General features: G+C 41.4%; 1 protein-coding gene across 1 annotated transcript; it reads left to right on the forward strand.

Annotated features, from left to right (window-relative positions):
- The first annotated feature begins 2109 nt into the window (after window positions 1-2109).
- grna.1 (granulin a, tandem duplicate 1) lies at window positions 2110-18585 on the forward strand. Its single transcript, XM_078428610.1, has 6 exons — window positions 2110-2183; window positions 8414-8554; window positions 11329-11511; window positions 15171-15422; window positions 17607-17864; window positions 18155-18585. Exons 2-6 carry the CDS (start codon window positions 8414-8416, stop codon window positions 18299-18301), a joined length of 981 nt encoding a protein of 326 aa, XP_078284736.1. The 5' UTR covers window positions 2110-2183; the 3' UTR covers window positions 18302-18585.
- Window positions 18586-19331: the final 746 nt, after the last annotated feature.

Genomic DNA, 19331 nt, shown 5'->3' on the forward strand with positions numbered 1-19331 from the left:
GATAGGAGTTACAGTGAGGTGGTCAGGCAGAAAAATAGATGGTTGACCACCAGGAAAGGGAGTAGGCAGAGTATTGAGGAATGCCCTCAGGCACGCTCCCTTGGATACTGTTGTGGGGGAGGACCAGTCAGGGGGCAGCTGCAGCAGCGATAGTCCAGTCTGCAGCATCAGACCTGGCTCTGAGACATGATGGGGAAGGGAAAAGTAGTCAGAGCCATAGTGATAGACTTGTCAGTGACGAGCAGAGACAGGTGATTCTGTGATGGTAAACGAGACTCCAGAATGGTGTGTTGTCTCCATGGGACCAAGGTCCAGGATGTCTCTGAGCAGTTGCAGAACATTCTCAAGGGGAAGGGCAAGCAGCTGGAAGACGTTGTGAACGTTGGCACATGACATAGGTAGGGGAAATTAATATAGTGAATATAGGGAGTTGGCAGAAGATTAAAAAGCAGGACACAGGATTACTCCTGGTGGCACATGCTGGTGAGGGTGGGTATATGAAGATAGGACAGATGAATGAGTGGCTCATGAGTTGGTGTAGGGGATTGGGATTCAGATTTTTGGACCATTTTGATCTCCTCTAGGGCAGATGTGACCTGTAAAAGAGGAACAGATTGCATCTGAACTGTAAGGGGGGCAATATTCCTGCAGTGAGGGTTGAAACGAACAAAACAGAGGGGTGGGAACAGGGTAATGGCTCAGAAATCAGAAGGAGTGATGGGAAGGAAGAGGTTAAGACTAGGAAGTCTCAAATGAAGAACATGTGGCATGGTGGTGCAGCAGTAGAGTTGCCGCCTTACAGCGCTAGCAGGTCTACAGACCTCTGTTTGATCGCAACTACGGGTGCTGCCTTTACGAAATTTGAATGTTCTCCCTATGACCGAGTGGTTTTTCTCCGAGATCTTCGGTTTCCTCCAAGATCTACTGTTTCCTCTCACATTCCTAAGACGTTCTTGTGGGTTAATTGGTATTGGTGTAAATTGTAAATAATCCCTTCTTGCTTCAATCATCTGGTATGGTTGCCAGTCATCAACAAGTTCCACGATCTGATGTCCATGGTATCTGAAAGACAAAGTAAGACCTGGTCTTATTGCCAGTAAAATATCTTATTCATGCTGTGTATGTTTTCCAGAATCTAAACAAACCGGCACTGACTGTCCCTGTATTAATACCCAAAATGTATTACCTTGCCCATCCACAAGAATTTCCTCCATTTGCAAAGGGTTATTTGGGTGGTCTACCCATACCTCCCCACCCCGACAGTTTGGAAGCTGGGGCATGAGTGGGAGTAGGCATGAATTTGTTGCTGTTAGAATTCATAATCTTCTGCACTGATGAGCCACCCATCCGGGGACAATTGTACAATTGTACAGTTGTACAAAGCTTGAGACAAAACATCCTTTCAGGATGTAGGTAAGTGTAAAAAGTTAAATCTGTCCCTTAAGCATGCCAGTCATCCTCTCAATCAAGGCTGATGCTTGGGTGGTAAGGAATATGTCGCACCCAATGCACACCATTACTTTTTCTGTATTTTCTTTTAATAAATATAATTGTTTGTACTCTCAAAAATGTTCTTTCTTTATTTATTGATCAGAATGCTTGAAACCTGCTGATCTTTTGTTACACCATGCTGGGCATCCTTTGGCGGGAGAGCAGGCCCTGCCATTTGAAGGCAGGGTGTCACGTAACGACATCGCCAACCAGTGCTGGCATCTGGGTGACCCTTCTCCTGACAACCTCTCCAATCCCCAACAAGATGGCCACCATTTCCTTCGTGTAGATATCCCACTGATTTAGCAACAGGGGGGTTATTATGAGAACATTCATCTTTTAATTATGTCCCGAGTCCTCACATTGCCTCCACACATTATCTTGGTGCTAAGACTATTCTCATGTTTTTTTTAATCCAAAGCCACTAAAGTGCTAATTAATCAACATAGCTTATTCCTGGTTCCACAGAGGATAAATTTGGTTCTTGAGACTGTTAGTTTCTTACTGCTTCCTCAAAACCACACTAGCTGTGCTTCCTCTTGAACACTTCCTCCTCAAATGAGAACTCTTTTGACTCGGCATATTGCTTCATTTCTTCAAAATGCTTTGTGCCCCATCCACTGTCAGAACACTTTAAAAGGAAGCAAGGCACTCTGTTAGGGAGAAGCCCTGGAAAAGGATCGGTTGACACAGTGAGTAAAAATGTATGAAAACATGTTGAAAACTGTTTAATATTATATTGTTTTAGTATGTGTACACATACTGAAACAAAAAATGGAAACCCAGATGAATGAAATTTTGAAAATGGATTGATTTTGTTTCAGAAATTCTAAATGTTCACCTGAACTGAAAATAGTTTAAAAAGTCACAATTACTAGCCTAATGTTAATGTTGCTATTGTTGTTAATGTTGATATTAATGTTGCTAATAGTAGCAGATGAAAATGTAACATATTTAATAATTTTTCTCACAAGGACTCTCTCTCTCTTTTGTTCAGCAAGTTGTGGCCGCAATGCCCACCCTAGCATCTTTTGGTTGGTATTTCTATGCTGAGGAAGGACAGTGTTTGGTTTAGTTTAGTTTAGAGATACTGCACGGAAACAGGCCCTCTGATCCACTGAGTCCACACCGACCAGCGATCCCCACACACTAACACTATCCTACACACACTAGGGTCAATTTAGAGAAGCCAATTAGCCTGCAAACTTGTATGTCTTTGGAGTGTGGGGGGAAACCGGAGCACCCGGAGAAAACCCATGCAGGTCATGGGGACAATGTACAAACTCCGTACGGACATCATCCATAGTCAGAATCAATCCTGGGTCCTTGGCACCGTAAGGCAGCAACTCTACTGCTGTGTCACTGTGCCATCCTGACAGTGCTGTCAGTAAATATGGCACACTTGAAGAGGTGACTGACTCCTGCTTCCTTCACTAACCCTTTGTCTAACTTCCACTAGCTGATGAATCCCTTAACGTATTTGGAAGAATAGTCAGTCGATTTCTCCTGGTGGTTAAATAAATACCACTAATAAAAATCATCTGATCATTGCTTTGTTGCTAGATTAACTTAATTTATTGTCATTTACACCAGGGTGTACTGAAATTCATTGTTCACACGAAGCTCGCAGAGTATACAGTACACATACAGTAATGATAATTGCAACAATAAATACAATGACCAGTGCCAAACAGCAAAAAGATGCAAGGTAGTAGTGCGATTGAGTACTGCAAAACATTTTAAAATGTAATAACGGAATAACTGAATGAGGTAGAGTTAAGAATAAACCCAGAAGAGGTGTGAAAGAAATGATTGGTTCAGGAGTCGATGGCAGTGGGGAGGAAGCTGTTCATTAGTCTGGATACGCAGGCTTTCAAGCTTTTATACCTTCTCCCAGAAGTAGAAGAGAGAAAAGGAAGTGTCCAGGGTGGCAGACATCCTTGTCTATACTTCCAGCATTCCTCTGAAGATAAACGGATGGATGGAAGGGATCTTGTGATGGACTGGGCTATGTTCACCATTCTCTGCAGGTTCCGGCAGTCAAGAGCAGCGCAGATGCCATATCAGGCTGAGATGCATTATGTCAAAATACTTTATATCGCACATCAGTAGAAGTTCAAGTTCACAGATATGCCAAACTTCACAGATACCTCAGAGAGTAAATATGCTTTCTTGGTCACTGCATCAGTGTGAAGGGAACAAGTTAGGTTGCTGGGATATGTATGCCTAGCAACTTGAAGCTGTCAACCATCTCTAGAGCAGCTCCATTGATGAAGATAAGGTTTGTTCACCCCTCGCTTTCTTAAGTCAACAACAAACTCTTTTGTCTGCCGACATTAAAGATAAAGTTGTTGTCCTGACACCATGACACAAGTTTCTCAATCACTTTCGTATACTCCATCTCATCATTGTTGTTGACCAAGCAGACACTTAAAGATTGACTAAGTGCTGTACTTGGCCATTCATTCACAGGTGTAGAGGATGTAGAGCAAGGAGCTGAGCACACAACTCTGAGGAGCCCCAGTGTTGTGGGTCAGGGTGCAAGAAGTGTTATAACCAATTCTAACCAACTGAGGTTTGCTAGTCAGGAAGTACAGAAGCCAGTTGCCGATGGAGGCCCCAAGGCCAAGGTCCAGGAGTTTAAGGATGAGCTCATTCAGTTTATGGTTGTTCATAAATTCATGTTCATGAGTTATGGGAGCAGAATTAGGCCATTCGGCCCATCGTCTATTCCGCCATTCAATCATGCCTGATCTATCTTTCCCTCTAAAACCCCATTGTCCTATTTCCACATAACCCTTGACACCCGTACTAATCAATAATCTATCAATCTTGGCCTTAAATATATCCACAGATTTCCCAGCCTCTGACGAAAGAAATTCCTCCTCATCTCCTTTCGAAAGGTGTGTCCTTTTATTCTGAGGCTATGGTCACTGGTCCTAGACTAGTGGAAACATCCTCTCCACAGCCACTCTATCCAGGCCTTCCACTATTCTGTGTTTCAACGAGGACCCCTTCATCCTTCTCAAAGGCTGTTGAAGGCTGTGTAGATCTTCTAAGTGTAATGGTGACCCAGAGCTGAAACTAGTGTAAGGGAGATGGTGTCCTCTCTGTTTGTAAATTGCAGGGGTCCAGCTTGTCCTGAAGACTAGCACAGATGTGGACCATTACCAGTCTTTCAAAGTATTTTATTAAGGTCTATGTTAGAGCCATGGTGATAGTCATTGAGGCAGGTCACTTTTTTTGGGGGGGGGCTGGAATGATGGAGGTTTCCTTGAAGCAGATGGGGACAGTGTACTGTTGAAGTGAGAGGTTGAAGATGTTGGCGAAGACTGTGGCTCGTTGATTAGTGCGCGATTTCAGAACCCATCCAGAGGCTCCATCCCGGGCCAGCCGCTCTCCGAGAGTTTGCCTTTGTCAAAGCAGATCTGACATCTGCCGTGGAAATGTATGGAACAGCCAGCTGGGGATGGGGAGGGGGAGGGGTGGGGGAGGGAGGGGAGGGGGAGGGGTGAGCAGGGAGGGGAGGAGGGGGAGTGGGGGGGGGTGCGGAGGAGTTGCCTGCAGGTTGAAGATTCCCCCCTCCTCAGCCCACCGATAAGCATGCAACTTACACTTGTATAGGTTAATTCCCGGAATGGCGGGACAGTCATATGTTGAAAGACTGGAGCAACTAGGCTTGTATACACTGGAATTTAGAAGGATGAGAGGGGATCTTATCGAAACGTATAAGATTATTAAGGGGTTGGACACGTTAGAGGCAGGAAACATGTTCCCAATGTTGGGGGAGTCCAGAACAAGGGGCCACAGTTTAAGAATAAGGGGTAGGCCATTTAGAACTGAGATGAGGAAAAACTTTTTCAGTCAGAGAGGTGTGAATCTGTGGAATTCTCTGCCTCAGAAGGCAGTGGAGGCCAATTCTCTGAATGCATTCAAGAGAGAGCTAGATAGAGCTCTTAAGGATAGCGGAGTCAGGGGGTATGGGGAGAAGGCAGGAACGGGGTACTGATTGAGAATAATCAGCCATGATCACATTGAATGGCGGTGCTGGCACCTATTGTCAATTGTCTATTGTCTATTGCTTCAAACGTATTTATTGTTTTTATCTCCAGCAGCTTTACAACACAGAAATTATTCCAGTTGTACTCAGAGTATAGCTCTTCATGCCAGAGGTTTGGTGGGTGCACAGTTTTACAGTAGACTCAGAATGCTTAATGACACATGAACTGGAGTGCACAAATCTCTTACTTCCATCCAGCCCCTTGTCGCAGCTGAACCATAAAATATTGTGTGTTGCATTTGGAAAGAAACATACTGTAATGCCGCCATGCTCCCCTCCAACACAAAAGGGCACTTAAATTTATGGCAAGAATAAATATTAACAATCAAAACACAAAATGTATCGGAGCAGCATTGGGTTAAAATAGTGTACTGTGGGTTTTGAGAGTAGAAAATGTAGACTTTTGGTAGTTTCTTGCTGTTTCAAATAAGACTTGGGGAAAAAAAGGAGCAAAAGTAATGCATTAACTGTGTTATGGTGCTCTGAGCTGTAGAACACGAGACTTTCTCATGCGCAGCTGAAAGTTTGAAAAAGCCATTGTGGTGACTTAGGGAAATTACTTTACATTTGTAAAAAAGGAAGTGGGAATGGAAAAAGGATGTAACCGATCAGGAAAGCAAGGGAGCGGCACAAGGTGTTGATTGCATCAATATGCTGCGCTCAGGACATTCAAAGATATGCACGTGCAGAAACATGAAGCTGTTGACTCTCTCCATTGGTGTCCTGTTGGTGAAGACAGGTTCATAGATCCTTGATTTTCCCTTCCTGAAGCCAACAATCAGCTCCTTGGTCTTGTTAACATGAAGAGCCGGATAACACCATTCAACCAGATTATCAATCTCCCTGCTGAAATCTGACCCATATCATATCATATCATATATATACAGCCGGAAACAGGCCTTTTCGGCCCTCCAAGTCCGTGCCGCCCAGCGATCCCCGTACATTAACACTATCCTACACCCACTAGGGACAATTTTTACATTTACCCAGCCAATTAACCTACATACCTGTACGTCTTTGGAGTGTGGGAGGAAACCGAAGATCTCGGAGAAAACCCACGCAGGTCACGGGGAGAACGTACAAACTCCTTACAGTACAGCACCCGTAGTCAGGATCGAACCTGAGTCTCCGGCGCTGCATTCGCTGTAAAGCAGCAACTCTACCGCTGCGCTACCGTGCCGCCTTTAGCCATTATTCATCCAACAAGTAATGGCGTGTAAGCTCTGCCATACCTATTGAATGTCCGCCTGGTCCTCTAGTGCAGACCAAAAATGTCCCTCTATTTTTGTGACAGCCTTATCAAAGTGGTACCTGTATTTCTTATATGACCCTGTGTGCCAGTCTTGAATGCCTGAGATCTGTCCCCCTAGATTGCAGACGTCCTGGGTCGTCCTTGCTTTGGCAACAGATTAGTTTGGAGGCTGGATCTGTGCGTGATGAGTAGACAGTCACAAAAGACCTGCTGTCAGATATGGGTTAAAAAAGTGCTTGAGTGCAAATTCCTCAGAAGACTAAGTTGTACATATGTTCTTCTCTAGGGAACCGGATAAAGTTGAGATAAAATTCATTTGAGCAAGATCAGCAAATGTAGGCAATTCAGGATCAAAACTTTCAATGGGCTTTGGGAAGAATGCGGTGTAATTATTTCCAGTCTGGAGCCCTCATTTACAAACCACTATTCAATGTTTGATGACCAAGATCTTAGCTTCAAGCAGAAATGAGTAATATTGAGTACCCCAGTGCTTGGTCAGTCCTATGCCATACACACTCATTATTTTCATGCAAGCTCAGACTGCTCAGTGCATGGCCCTGGATACTGTGCACAAAGGGGAAGTTGTCATGGCAAAATGAAAATCTACTCAGCAATAGGTAACAGGAATTGTTAACGTTTCTCAAACGGGGAGCAGCAGTGGTTCATAGAGTGTCAGCTCTGAATGATTTAAAAATTTGAACTTGTGCACAAGATGGTGTCAGAAACGTGGCAACTCTTGTGCACTGCCTCAGTGGAAACTTTATTTTTATGCTCTCATACTTGAGCATGATTGTGCTTATGTATAGTACGATTTTTATTGAATTGTATGCAAAAAAGGAATTTCACTGTACTTAGGTACATGCAACATTAAATTACCATTGAACCATTGTTTCTGACACACATGAGCTAACTTCTGTAGCCTAATACAGCTTATTTGTTTGCTTTGACTTGGTGACTTTCTCAATATAATGGGATGTTCAATGAGCATCATGTTGCTGGAAGCTAGAAATCCCCTACATGATAGATCCTGTGGGCAATTTTCTATAAGGTCAGCACTAAGGCCCATTGCTGTACCACAAATCGCTGATTGTAGACCTTTGGGAATTAGGGGATGAGCTCAGTGGGGTTTCATGTCTCTTAAATGAGACATTTGAGCTTTGGAAATGTGATGAAAACAAATGGATACATTTCTAGAGGGAGAAGGGTTTAAGGATCCTTGGAAATGTAGGGGTAGCTTGACCTCTGAAACACCCAGCACATTTAGCCTGTGTGCTAAGAACATAATGACTGCATGCCAGATAAAACAACAAGTTGCTTGAATTGTTTTGACATCGAGTAGTAAGGCATAATGTAAATGTGTTTTCTTTAATTGTAATCTTTTCTTCCTTAATGATTAATTTCTATTCACTTTATGATTGAAATATTTGAAGGCCGTGATCAATATAAATGTGTAGGAAGGAACTATAGATGCTGGCATACACCAAAGATAGATACAAAGTGCTGGAATCACTCAGCGGGTCAGGCAGCATCTCTGGAGAAAAAGGATGGGTGACGTTTCAGGTCGGGACCTTTCTTCAGACTCAATGTTAAAACGTGTGTGTTTCATTCAGATGCAGCTACTGACCATCATTTTGCTGCTGCCAAGCTTGGCTTCTGCTGCTCTGAGATGTCCAGATGGAACTGCATGCCCGGATGAATCAACATGTTGTAAACTTCGAGCTGGTCGTTATGGCTGCTGCCCCATGGAAGAGGTATTGAAAAGAAATTGATAGATTAATGTTGTAGGATTTGGGCATCAGTTACTCCTGCTTACAGATTGTGACTTCACCAATATCACTTCCTCAAAACATGAAGAATGACAGGCATGTGACATTTTAGGAAGTTCAAATTGCTGATCACACTCCACAAATCAAATTCTATGCAGTGTGGTATAGTGCTGATGTGCAGAGTTCCACTGAACCTTTAGTTTAGTTTGGTTTAGTTTAGTTTAGTTTAGTGAAACAGCATGGGAACAGTCTCTTTGGCCCACCGAGCCCAACACCACACATTTCCACCTAGTGTGTAGTGGGGATAAGTCCATGTTATCACAGGGAAAACATATGAGCTCCGTAAAGGCAGCACCCATAATCAAGGTTGAATCCAGATCTCTGATGGTTTGAGGCAGCCACTCTGCATCTGCACCATTGTGCCATCCATGCCAAGATTACAATTACCTTTGATTGAACTAGGTTGTGTTATTTACTCTGGTTCCAAATCAACTGCTTATTAAATCATTGGAACCTATGAGGAAGAAGCGTGTAGAGAGCCTTTGTTGTTGAAACATCACAATCTTTCTTCTTAAAGGATATGCAGGCATAATGTTTACCTGGTTAGAATGTCTAGAACTTGGGTCACAGGCTCAGTATGTGATCAACCACTCAGGGCAGAAAGGAGAAGAGATCTCTTCCCTCAGCAGTCCATGAATCTTTAGCACACTTTGTGGACCATTCATCATAAGTACAGGATGGCACAATGGCGCAGCTGGTAGAGTTGCAGCCTCACAGCGCCAGAAACACGGGTTCATTCATGACCTCAGGTGCTGTCTGTGTAGAGTTTGCATGTTCTCCCTGTGACCACTAGGATTTCTTTTGGGTGTTCCTCTCACATCCCAAAGATGTGTGGGTTTCGAGGTTAATTGGCCTTTGTCAATCACCCGCAATGTCTAAGGAGTGGATGCGAAAGTGGGATAACGTAGAACTAATGTGAATGGGTGATCGATGGTTGACGTGGACTTGGCGGGCCGTAGGGCCTGTTTACATGCTGTATTTTTCAATCAATTAATTCAAGGTACATTCAAAATTGAAACTGATAGTTTTTCATAATGGGAACATGTAATGAGTCCAGGAAAGTGACATGAACATAATAGACTCGCTATGACCCTGTTAAAAGCCAGAGTAGATACAATGAATCTGTTTGTACTTTTTCTTATCTTGCTATGTTCAAGGTGAGTGCCTGGCCAATTCCTTCAGTAATGGAAATCCATCACAAACATTCATCATGATGAAAAAATAATGTTGATCCATAGACATCTTTATGCTTAGGTTCATGAGATACATAAGAGAAAACATGAAGGTACAAGAACCAAGTAGAATGGCAATTGGTATATGGGCCTTTATTTCAACGATGTTGTAGTTTAATACAGCACAAGAACAGGCCCTTTGGTCCATAATCTCTGTGCCAAATTTGATGCCAAGACAATCTCTAATCTGCCTACACGTAACCTACATCCCTCCATATCCAGATGCACACCCAAAAGTCTTTTAAATGCCATTAACACGTCTGCTTCGACCATCACCCCTGGCAGCACATTCCAGGCACTCTGTGTAAAAAAAAAAAAATTACCCTGCACATCTCTGTTAAACTTTGCCCCTCTCACCTTAAAGCTATCGCCTCTAGTATTTGATTTTTCTGTTATTGGAAAAATATTTGAACTGTCTACCTTATCTATACCTTTCATAATTTTATATACCTCTGTCAGATCTCCCCTCAACCTCCAGTGTTCCATGAAAAACATTCCAAGTCTGATCAATCTCTCCCTGCAACTGATACCCACTAATCCAGGCACCATTCTGGTAAACGTTCTATGCACCCTTTCCAAGACCTCCACATCCTTCCTGTAATGGGATGACCAAAACTGTACACAATACTCCAAATGCAGCCTAACCAAAGTCCTATAAATCTGGATCATTACTTAAAAGCGAAGAAATCTCATTGGGATTGTGTAGGAACACGATGAGACCTCATTTGGGGTAGTACATCCGGTTTTGGTCTTCAGACATTAACAAAACATTTTGTAGGAATTTAGATTTTTGATGTTAGGTGAATCTCTATTACTTTTCTTGTACCTTATCAACTTAATATTCCTTTACTGATATTCCTAAAGAACAGTAAACAGGTTCTGGGAATTTAATGTTAATTTCTAAAGAATCTTGCAAATCATCACAAAATCTACATATCCTCCAAATGAAGATTCAATAATGAACTGCAGTTCTGGAAATCTAAAATAAAACCACAATTGTTGTAAATGCTCAGTAGATAAGGCAACATTTGTGGAAAGATAATTAATGTTTTAGATCTGAGATCGTTTGAACGTTAATTCCATTTCACTTTCTTCAGTCTGACATATCAGCTTTTCTCTTTATTTTAATTAATTCCATTTCTATTTCTGTTTACTATTTCTTTCCATAAAGAATCATATGTCTAGGGGTTGGATCAAAAGGAATTCCACAAATATCCACCTCACCGTCTCCACATTAAAACATGCTTGGCTTCTCTCTGTTCCAGTTCAGATTAATATTCCTTAACCCAAAATGTTGATTCCATTCCTTTATGCACGAAACCGGACCGAACCAAACAATCTAACTAAAAATTGAGAAAAGCCAAATTAATGAGCTATTTAATCTGTTTTCACATTCAATTGCATTGTTATGCCTCCTTTGGTCAGTTCATACAAAAGCTTCACTTTTCTATTTTCTCCTTCTTGCAGGTTGGTTTCAGCATCTTAACTGAAAGCAAGACACCTGTGATGAAGTCCAAAGCTCTGAGTAGTAGTGGCAGCAGTAGAAATTCAACCTTTCGATGCGATTATCAAACTTACTGCCCCTACAATGATATTTGCTGTAGGCTAGATTCTGGACATTGGTCCTGCTGCCCAGAGAATGTGATAAGGGTAGGTTATTCTCTGTATCATAAATATAATTTCTGCTGTTTAAATTCTTATTTTTAATGTGTTGCAAAAAACCCGACAATAGATAGTAACTATCGTTTATCAAATTTGCCGCTTAATACTTTCATTCTTAACCATAGAATCCAGAGACATATAGGATGAAAACTGATCCTACAGCCTACTGGGCCAGTGCTGACCATCAGCTACAATTGACACATCCTACATTAATCTTATTTTTTATTCTCTCCATATTATCATCAACTACACCCATATTTTATCATTTACCTCTGCACGAGGGACAATTTTCAGTGACCGACTACCCAAGCCAAGAATGAACCTGGGTCTTCGGTGCTATGAGGCAGTGCCTCTGTGCTGTCCAAAGCCTAAATAGAACCTTGTAAAGATGTATTCACAAAATGCTGGAGTAACTCAGATTGAAGAAGGGTCTCGACCCGAAACGTCACCCATTCCTTCTCTCCTGAGATGCTGCCTGACCTGCTGAGTTACTCCAGCATTTTGTGAATAAATTGATTTGTACCAGCATCTGCAGTTATTTTCTTATACTACTTGTAAAGATGTAATGTAAAGATGTAATGTAAATCCTATCTTGAGAAAATAGAAAACATATGAGAGAGACTTTAGGGAGTTAGTCAGTGATGAAGCTGCTGGTTTCGGTAGCTTAATGCTCACTGCAACAACTGCTCCAGAATGATCTTCCTTTGGGATGCAGCATAAGTGCTGCTAACGTCATTGTCCAGGCCACCTCAATGTTGTGAAAGATTCAAAAACCATTAAAATATCAGAGCAGCTAGTGAGAGGGTCAGACAACTCAAAGACAAAGGAGGGAATTTATGCCTGGTTCCAGAGGAAGTGGGCAGGTACTAAACAAGTACAAGGACTTTGCATTGGACTCACGTGGGAGAAGTACATGGAGGACAGTGAGATCTGTATGAGTATGGGTACATTAATAATAGAGCATGTTGAGATCAAGGAGGAGGTTGGGCCTATGGAAGAACATTAAGGTGGATGTCCCCCGGACCTGATGGGATCTATCCTAAGTTATTGAGAGAAGCCATAGAGAAGATTGCTGGAGCGTTGATGAATAACATTGTATCCTCTCTGACCAGAGCAAGGTCCAGGAAGACTGGAGAGTACCCAATTTAGTTCCATTGTTTAAGAAGGACAAAAGTAATAATCCAGCAAACTATAAGATCGTGAGTTTTACATCAGTGGTAAGGAAGCAAATGTGGTAGGGTGGCACAGTGGCGCAGTGGTAGAGTTGCTGCCTTACAGTGCCAGAGACCTGAGTTCGATCCAGACTATGGCTACTTACTGTAAGGAGTTTGCACGATCGCCCTGTGACCACGTGGGTTTTCCTCTGGGTGCTCTGGTTTCTTCCCATGCTCCAATGATGTACAGGTTTGTCGGATAATTGGCTTTGGTAAAAATTGTAAATTGTAAATTGTCTCTAGTGTGTAGGTGGAAGGGCTAAGATTAGGAATGCAGCTATGTGGGTTTTATTGCAGGAGTGTAAAAGCTCCAGCTCGATTATATTGCTGGGACATCCTGGGGCATCCTGTTTGTCAGCATGGAAGCGCGGTTTATGGCTGATCATATCCTCTGATATCAGCAACCAGCATTCAAAGCTTTGAAGTGTTAAGAAGAACATCTAGCCATATGGACTGCCCTTTGTTCCCAAGAAAGAAGAGGACACGATGTACACGATGCACACGATGGACACGGAGGTCCCGAAGGACACATAAAGATTTATAGGGCATTGTACACTTGCCATATAAGGCAGTGATGGAAAAATACTGGCACATGTATTTAGGGTATAAAAGGTGTCAATGTAAGCTTTCGGGGAGAGAGGCTACACTAGCTGCCTGAGTGTTTCTGAACGCTCCGGTGCCTTGGCTCTCTCCCACCTGGGTGAGTAGAATAAAGAGGTTAAACGAATTCGGTTGTCTGACTATTCTGTTAATAGGTCACGAACTACAACATAGGATTGTGTTAATGTACGAGGATGATAGCTGGTCGGCATGGACTCTGTGGACCAAAGAGCCTGTTTCCATGCTGTCTAAAGTCTAAAAGATTCGTATGTATAGGATTTACTTGCATTTGGAAAAACATGGACTTATTAGGGGCAGTTGGCATAGGTTTGTGCAGGGCAGGTCGTCTTACAAATTTGACTGAGTTTTTTTTTGAAGGAGGGGATGAAGATGTTTGATGAACGTTAATAAGGCATTTGCTAGATCCATCATGGTAGGCTGAACCAGAATATTATGATGCATAGGATCTAAGGGGACTTGATAGGTTGGATTCAAAATTAGCTTGGCCAGTGAAGACAGATGGGAGTGGTGGAACTTGGATGAAAATGTAAAAGGCATGATTCATAAGTTTGTAGATGACACACAAGTTGGTGGAGTTTTGGAAAGTGAAGAACATTGTCAAAGGGTACAGCAGAATATACATCAGTTGAAGAAATGGGCAGAGAAATGACAGATGCACTATGGGAGATCAGCTGTAAGAAGAAAGTATACTGTAAACAACAGGACAGTTTGAAGCATTAATGAACAGAGGGATCTTGGAGGACAAGTCCATGGCTTTTTGAAAATTGGAATATGAATAGTTAGGGTGGTAAAGAAAGCTTATAGCACGCTTACCTTCATTAGTCAGGCATTAAGTGTAAAAGTTAGGAAGCCATGTTGCAAATGTAAAATAACTTTGGTTAGGCCATGTTTGGAATATTGTGTGGAGTTCTGGTCCCTGGATTACAGGATGTATGTGTAGAGTTTGGAGAGGGTGCAGAAGAGGCTTACTAGAATGTTGCCTGTATTAGAGGGTATTAGCATAAGGAAATGTTGGGCAAACCTAAATTGTTTGCTTTGGAGCTTTGGAAGCTGAGGGGAGACATAATAGGTTTATAAAATAATGATGGTGATAGATGGGGTAGATGGTCAAAGTATTTTCTCGGGTGGAAATTCAAATACTAGAGGGCGTAGATTTAAAGTGAGAAGGGGAAAGTTTAAAGTAGATGTGCACGACAAGTTTATTTTTTGTTAAGAACATTAGGTGCCTGAAACACACTGCCAGGAGTGATGGTGGAAGCAGATATGATAGATGTATTTAAGAGACATTTAGACAGGGACATGAATTTTCAGGGAATGGAAGGGTATAGATTATGTGGAGGGAAACGCGGTTAGTTTAACTTGCATCATGGTTGGCACAGACATCATGGGCCTTTGCAGTATTGTTCTGTATATTGGCAATTAAATGGTAAATACTGGTGGTACTGAAAGTAACAGCTGGCATCCATTAGCAAACTCTATGCCAGTTTTACTTTAGAAATTTGCACTTTATGATTGTTTGCCATTACCTTGCTGTGGCACCGGATGGAGTTGTATCTGCTGTTGCCAAGAGTTATACCAGAAGTAAATTGTTTGTGTGCATTGACTCCTGACCAGGAACCTGACCAGGATTGAATTAGTGTTTTCTGGTTTAACTAAACATTTCCAAACATCACAGTCATTTGTTTCCGTCAATATTGTGTGGTGATATCACAAAGGATAGATATTTGGCTTAGATTGCTTACATGCTGATTGCTCGTTCTTGATCCACCTGACCAAATTTTAATAATTATCTTTTCTTGAATTGATATTTAGACTGTCTGCTGCTACCACGGTACACGGTGTTGCCCTGCAAATAACTTGGGTGATATCACTCCGTCATCTGCGCCACTCACATATCCCAGCAAGCCCATGAAAGGCAAATCGCTGCAGGGGACAGAAATTCAGAGCAACATCATCAGCAATGACGCATCAATAATTTACTGTGATAATGAACATTTCTGTCCAGCTGGGCAAAAATGCTGCAGATTACAGGATGGAAATTGGGGATGTTGTCCACATCCTGAGGTATGTAATAACTAAAATATGAATTATGCTTTTCTTTTTACTTTATATTATACAAATATAAACAACCTAAATTGACATTTATTCTTATTCTATTAAGTTATCTTTTTTTTAAAATCCTGGACCATTATCATAGCAGCAGATTTCTGATAGAAGAAAGTGTAAAACAATTGCTTTTGTCAGTACCAATGAGGGTGCATTTCTACATGGTGTAGATATTCATCCAGGCCACTGGTATGTCTTCAGGCTGCCAAGTGGACGTCTCTTGCAATCTATTTAACCTCACAACTGACTGCCAATATGGTGCAAATTTAGGGTGGCAGTGATGCAGCTGGTGGAGGTGTTGCCTTACAGTGCCAGAGACCCAGGTTCGATTCTGACCTTGGGTGCTGTTTGTACTTTTTCCCTGTAACTGTTTTGGATTTCTCCGTGTGCTCTGATTTCCTCCCATACTACAAAGATGTACAGGTTTAGAGGTTTATAGTCTGAAGAAGGGTCTTGACCCGAATCGTCACCCTTTCCTTCTTTCCAGAGATGCTGCCTGACCCGCTGAGTTATTCCAGCATTTTATGTCTAACTTTGATTTAAACCAGCATCTGCAGGTTTATAGGTTAATTGGCTTCGGTAAAAATTATAAGTTGTCCCTGGAATGTACAAACGTGCTAGTGTGCGTGGTGATCTCTGGTTGGCTGCACTTGGTGGGCCAAAGGTCCTCTTTCCATGCTGTATCTTCAAGGTAAAGTCTAAATAATGGCTTTATATAGCAAACAACTCTCCAAAATCTATTTTACTTCAAGATTTATGAGCATCTTTGTCCAATTGGTAACATTATTGGTTTATCTTTTTATTTTGCTCACAGTCTCCATTTTGCTTCTGTTTTGCATGTTATGTTCTTTTCTCTCACCATTCCTCATTTTCCCCACATTTCCTCATTTATTTCAATATTATTCTGCTTATTCCTAACTCCCCATCTACTTCATTCACCTTCAAATTCATTTGTCTTCTAAGAATAGAAATTCTTTTATTTGATGGGAAGTAAAATTTCCCTTACACACCAATCATCTCGCACCACATTTCTCATACACCCAACCAATCCTAGTTTCCATTCCTAAATTCTCCCCACAAACTTCTTCTCATCTCCTTGATTGAGGAGTCATCCACATTCTCTTATGCAACTTTTAAATCACATAGAAGGCTTGAAAAGGAGGCAAAATGTTAGCAACATAATCAAGCTGGGAGAAAGAACTAGGAAGAAGAATATTTCTTTCAGATCATGGCAGGAAAGGACAGAAAGGAAAGCCAAGCTGGGTGCAAAATTTATGAATTGAGTTCTGACGCAAGTTTTCCTGCAGCCAGCAATGGGAGGCAGGTGATAGGTACTCTTCCCAATCTATGATTTTGATGCAGCAAAGATGAAGAAATTATATTGTATTTCCAAAGGTGTGTAACTCAGACTGGAATTGTTTGCACAAAATTGTTTTAAAAAATTCTCTCCATTGAAAGTTTGAAGATAAATAGTATGATGCTGTAGTGATGTGGCTGTGAGGAAATTGTAAACGTGCATCTTATTCACTTAATCTTGCGTTCAGAGATGTACACTCTCTGTGGTACATCTCAGTTGGACACAGATGTACCTCAGAGTTTGCACGTTCTCCCCATGACCTGCGTGGGTTTTCTCTGGGTGTTCCTCCCACACTCTGAAGACAAACAGGTTTGTAGGTTAAATGGTTTGGTAAAATTGTAAATTGTCCCCAATGTGTGTAGGATAGTGTTAGTGTGCCGTGATCGCTGGTCGGTGCAGACTCAATGGGCTGAAGGGCCTGTTTCCGCGCTGTATCTAAACTCTAAACTAATACGATGTACTAATAATAATAATGCATTACATTTATATAGCGCTTTTCAAACACTCAAAGACGCTTTACAGGGATTTCTAGAACATAGAGAAGTGAATAAATAGATAAATAAGTAAAAGAACCGAGTAAGGAGACAGAAGGTGAGGTGACCTTCAGTGGTTGAAGGTAGTAGTTGATAGTTGTATTGTGGTTGATAGTTGTAAGTGGTTGATAGTTGTATTGTGGTTGATAGTTGTAAGTGGTTGATAGTTGTATTGGGTCCCACCGCAAGGTAACTGTAGGTAAATGTGAAAATTACCTATCCTATTAATTGTTTTTATCTGTTTAACACTAGGCTGAGTGTTGTAAGGATGGTGCACACTGCTGCCCCCGTGGTACCCTGTGTGACACTACAAGTTCTAAGTGTCTCATGGACAGCATCGGCATCCCCTGGCTCACCAAGAAACCTGCAATGACAGTATCGGAAGCTCAGCAGAACTGTAGCAGCAATGGTTGCCCAGTGGTCAAATGTGACGATACTCACGTTTGCAAAGCTGGAAGTACATGCTGCAAAATGTATAACAAGCAATGGGGGTGCTGCCCATTTCGTAATGTAAGTCAGTATTCATGCCGAAAACTACAGATTTGTTAACAAAAGCAATGCATGGTCCTCAGGTATATGAGATAAATTCCATTCTGATAAGAATGTTTTTTATAGGATTTTGCAATCCTGCTGCCAAGCTATCAAAAGTTTAAAGCTTTTTCAAAATCATAATTGTGGTCCACTCAATTGAAGTCTACTTACTTTAAAAAAAATGCCTAACCAGAGTATCTATATTTATAAACTTTTAATCACTCAACCTTTATTTTTCCTCATTGCTATATCTTGCGTTTTCTTTTCAGGCTCACTGCTGTTGGGATGGAAAACATTGCTGTCCCAGTTACCACTGGTGTGATAATAGAAGGAATCTTTGCAGAAGGTGGTTTCATGCAGATAACTGGAGCCAGATGTCATCTGTCAAATATGCCGAAGAATCCGAAATTCTTTAAAGCCACCATGACCATTTAATGCTCTCCATTTAAGTTCATTGCAGCTATAAAATATATTGGCTGCTAGAATCCGCAGATTTAACTATCTTGCTTATTGTTGCTTTCCTTCGTTCATTTCCATCAATCAAGTTTAGAACAAAACATTTGATTAAATTTGCCAGTAATGCTCCTCTAGATTTTGTCTTAAGGAATGTAATCAGTTGGCAATTATGCGAGATGATAATTTTATACTCTTTTAGCAGCACACATCCGTATTGTACTAATTGCTATTAAACAAGCATTGAAAATATGACTGGTTCAAATATTATGTTGGGTTTATTAAATTGTTTAAATGTCCATATCAAAACAATAGATATATTCTGTCCCTTAGTGTTCATCTTATCCTTTTAATATTTTTAGTTACCGAAGTAAGATTAAAACTGTTAAGCGATATCATGAAACCGTGTGTATTACAACACGGAAACAAGCCATCATAGAACCATGGAAAATAGGTGCAGGAGGCCATTTGGCTTTTCGAGCCAGCACCACCAGTCTTTGTGATCATGGCTGATCATCCACAACAAGTAACCCGTGCCTGCCTTCTCCCCATATCCCTTGATTCCGCTAGCCTCTAGAGCTCTATCTAGCCAAGTTCAGACAATAGTCAATAGTCGTGCTTTTCTTCGCTTAGCTCAGCAAATTTTATTTTTCCAATCATTTAATTTTTTTTGTTTTAAATCAACCAACTTTAAAAGAATATATCGGTAGGGAATTTTGTCAAATTACTCTTGTTTTGTTCTTGCTAGGTGGCAGGAAGAGCAGGTCTGAGGGAATTTCCAGTTGTGAGTTCTGTTTTAGCAATGATTCAAGATGATAACACACAGGAGCAAGAATAGGTTAATGGCCCTTCATAACTACATCACCATTCATTAAGAAAATAGATGATCTCTGACCTCAACATTATTTTCCTACACACATCCCACATGAATATGCAGAAATCTATGGATGGCCATTTTGATTGAACTTACTGAGCCTCCATAGCCCTCTAGGG

The sequence above is a fragment of the Rhinoraja longicauda genome, chromosome 2, assembly GCF_053455715.1.
Source record: "Rhinoraja longicauda isolate Sanriku21f chromosome 2, sRhiLon1.1, whole genome shotgun sequence".
NCBI lineage: Eukaryota > Metazoa > Chordata > Chondrichthyes > Rajiformes > Arhynchobatidae > Rhinoraja > Rhinoraja longicauda.

What these genes read in the sequence shown, in the direction of transcription:
- grna.1 (XM_078428610.1), top strand. Translation starts at nt 8,414, where the DNA reads ATGCAGCTACTGACCATCATTTTGCTGCTGCCAAGCTTGGCTTCTGCT. An exon ending in GCTGCTGCCCCATGGAAGAG is followed by an intron (nt 8,555 to 11,328) that starts GTATTGAAAAGA and finishes TCCTTCTTGCAG; the next exon opens with GTTGGTTTCAGCATCTTAAC. An exon ending in GATGTTGTCCACATCCTGAG is followed by an intron (nt 15,423 to 17,606) that starts GTATGTAATAAC and finishes GTTTAACACTAG; the next exon opens with GCTGAGTGTTGTAAGGATGG.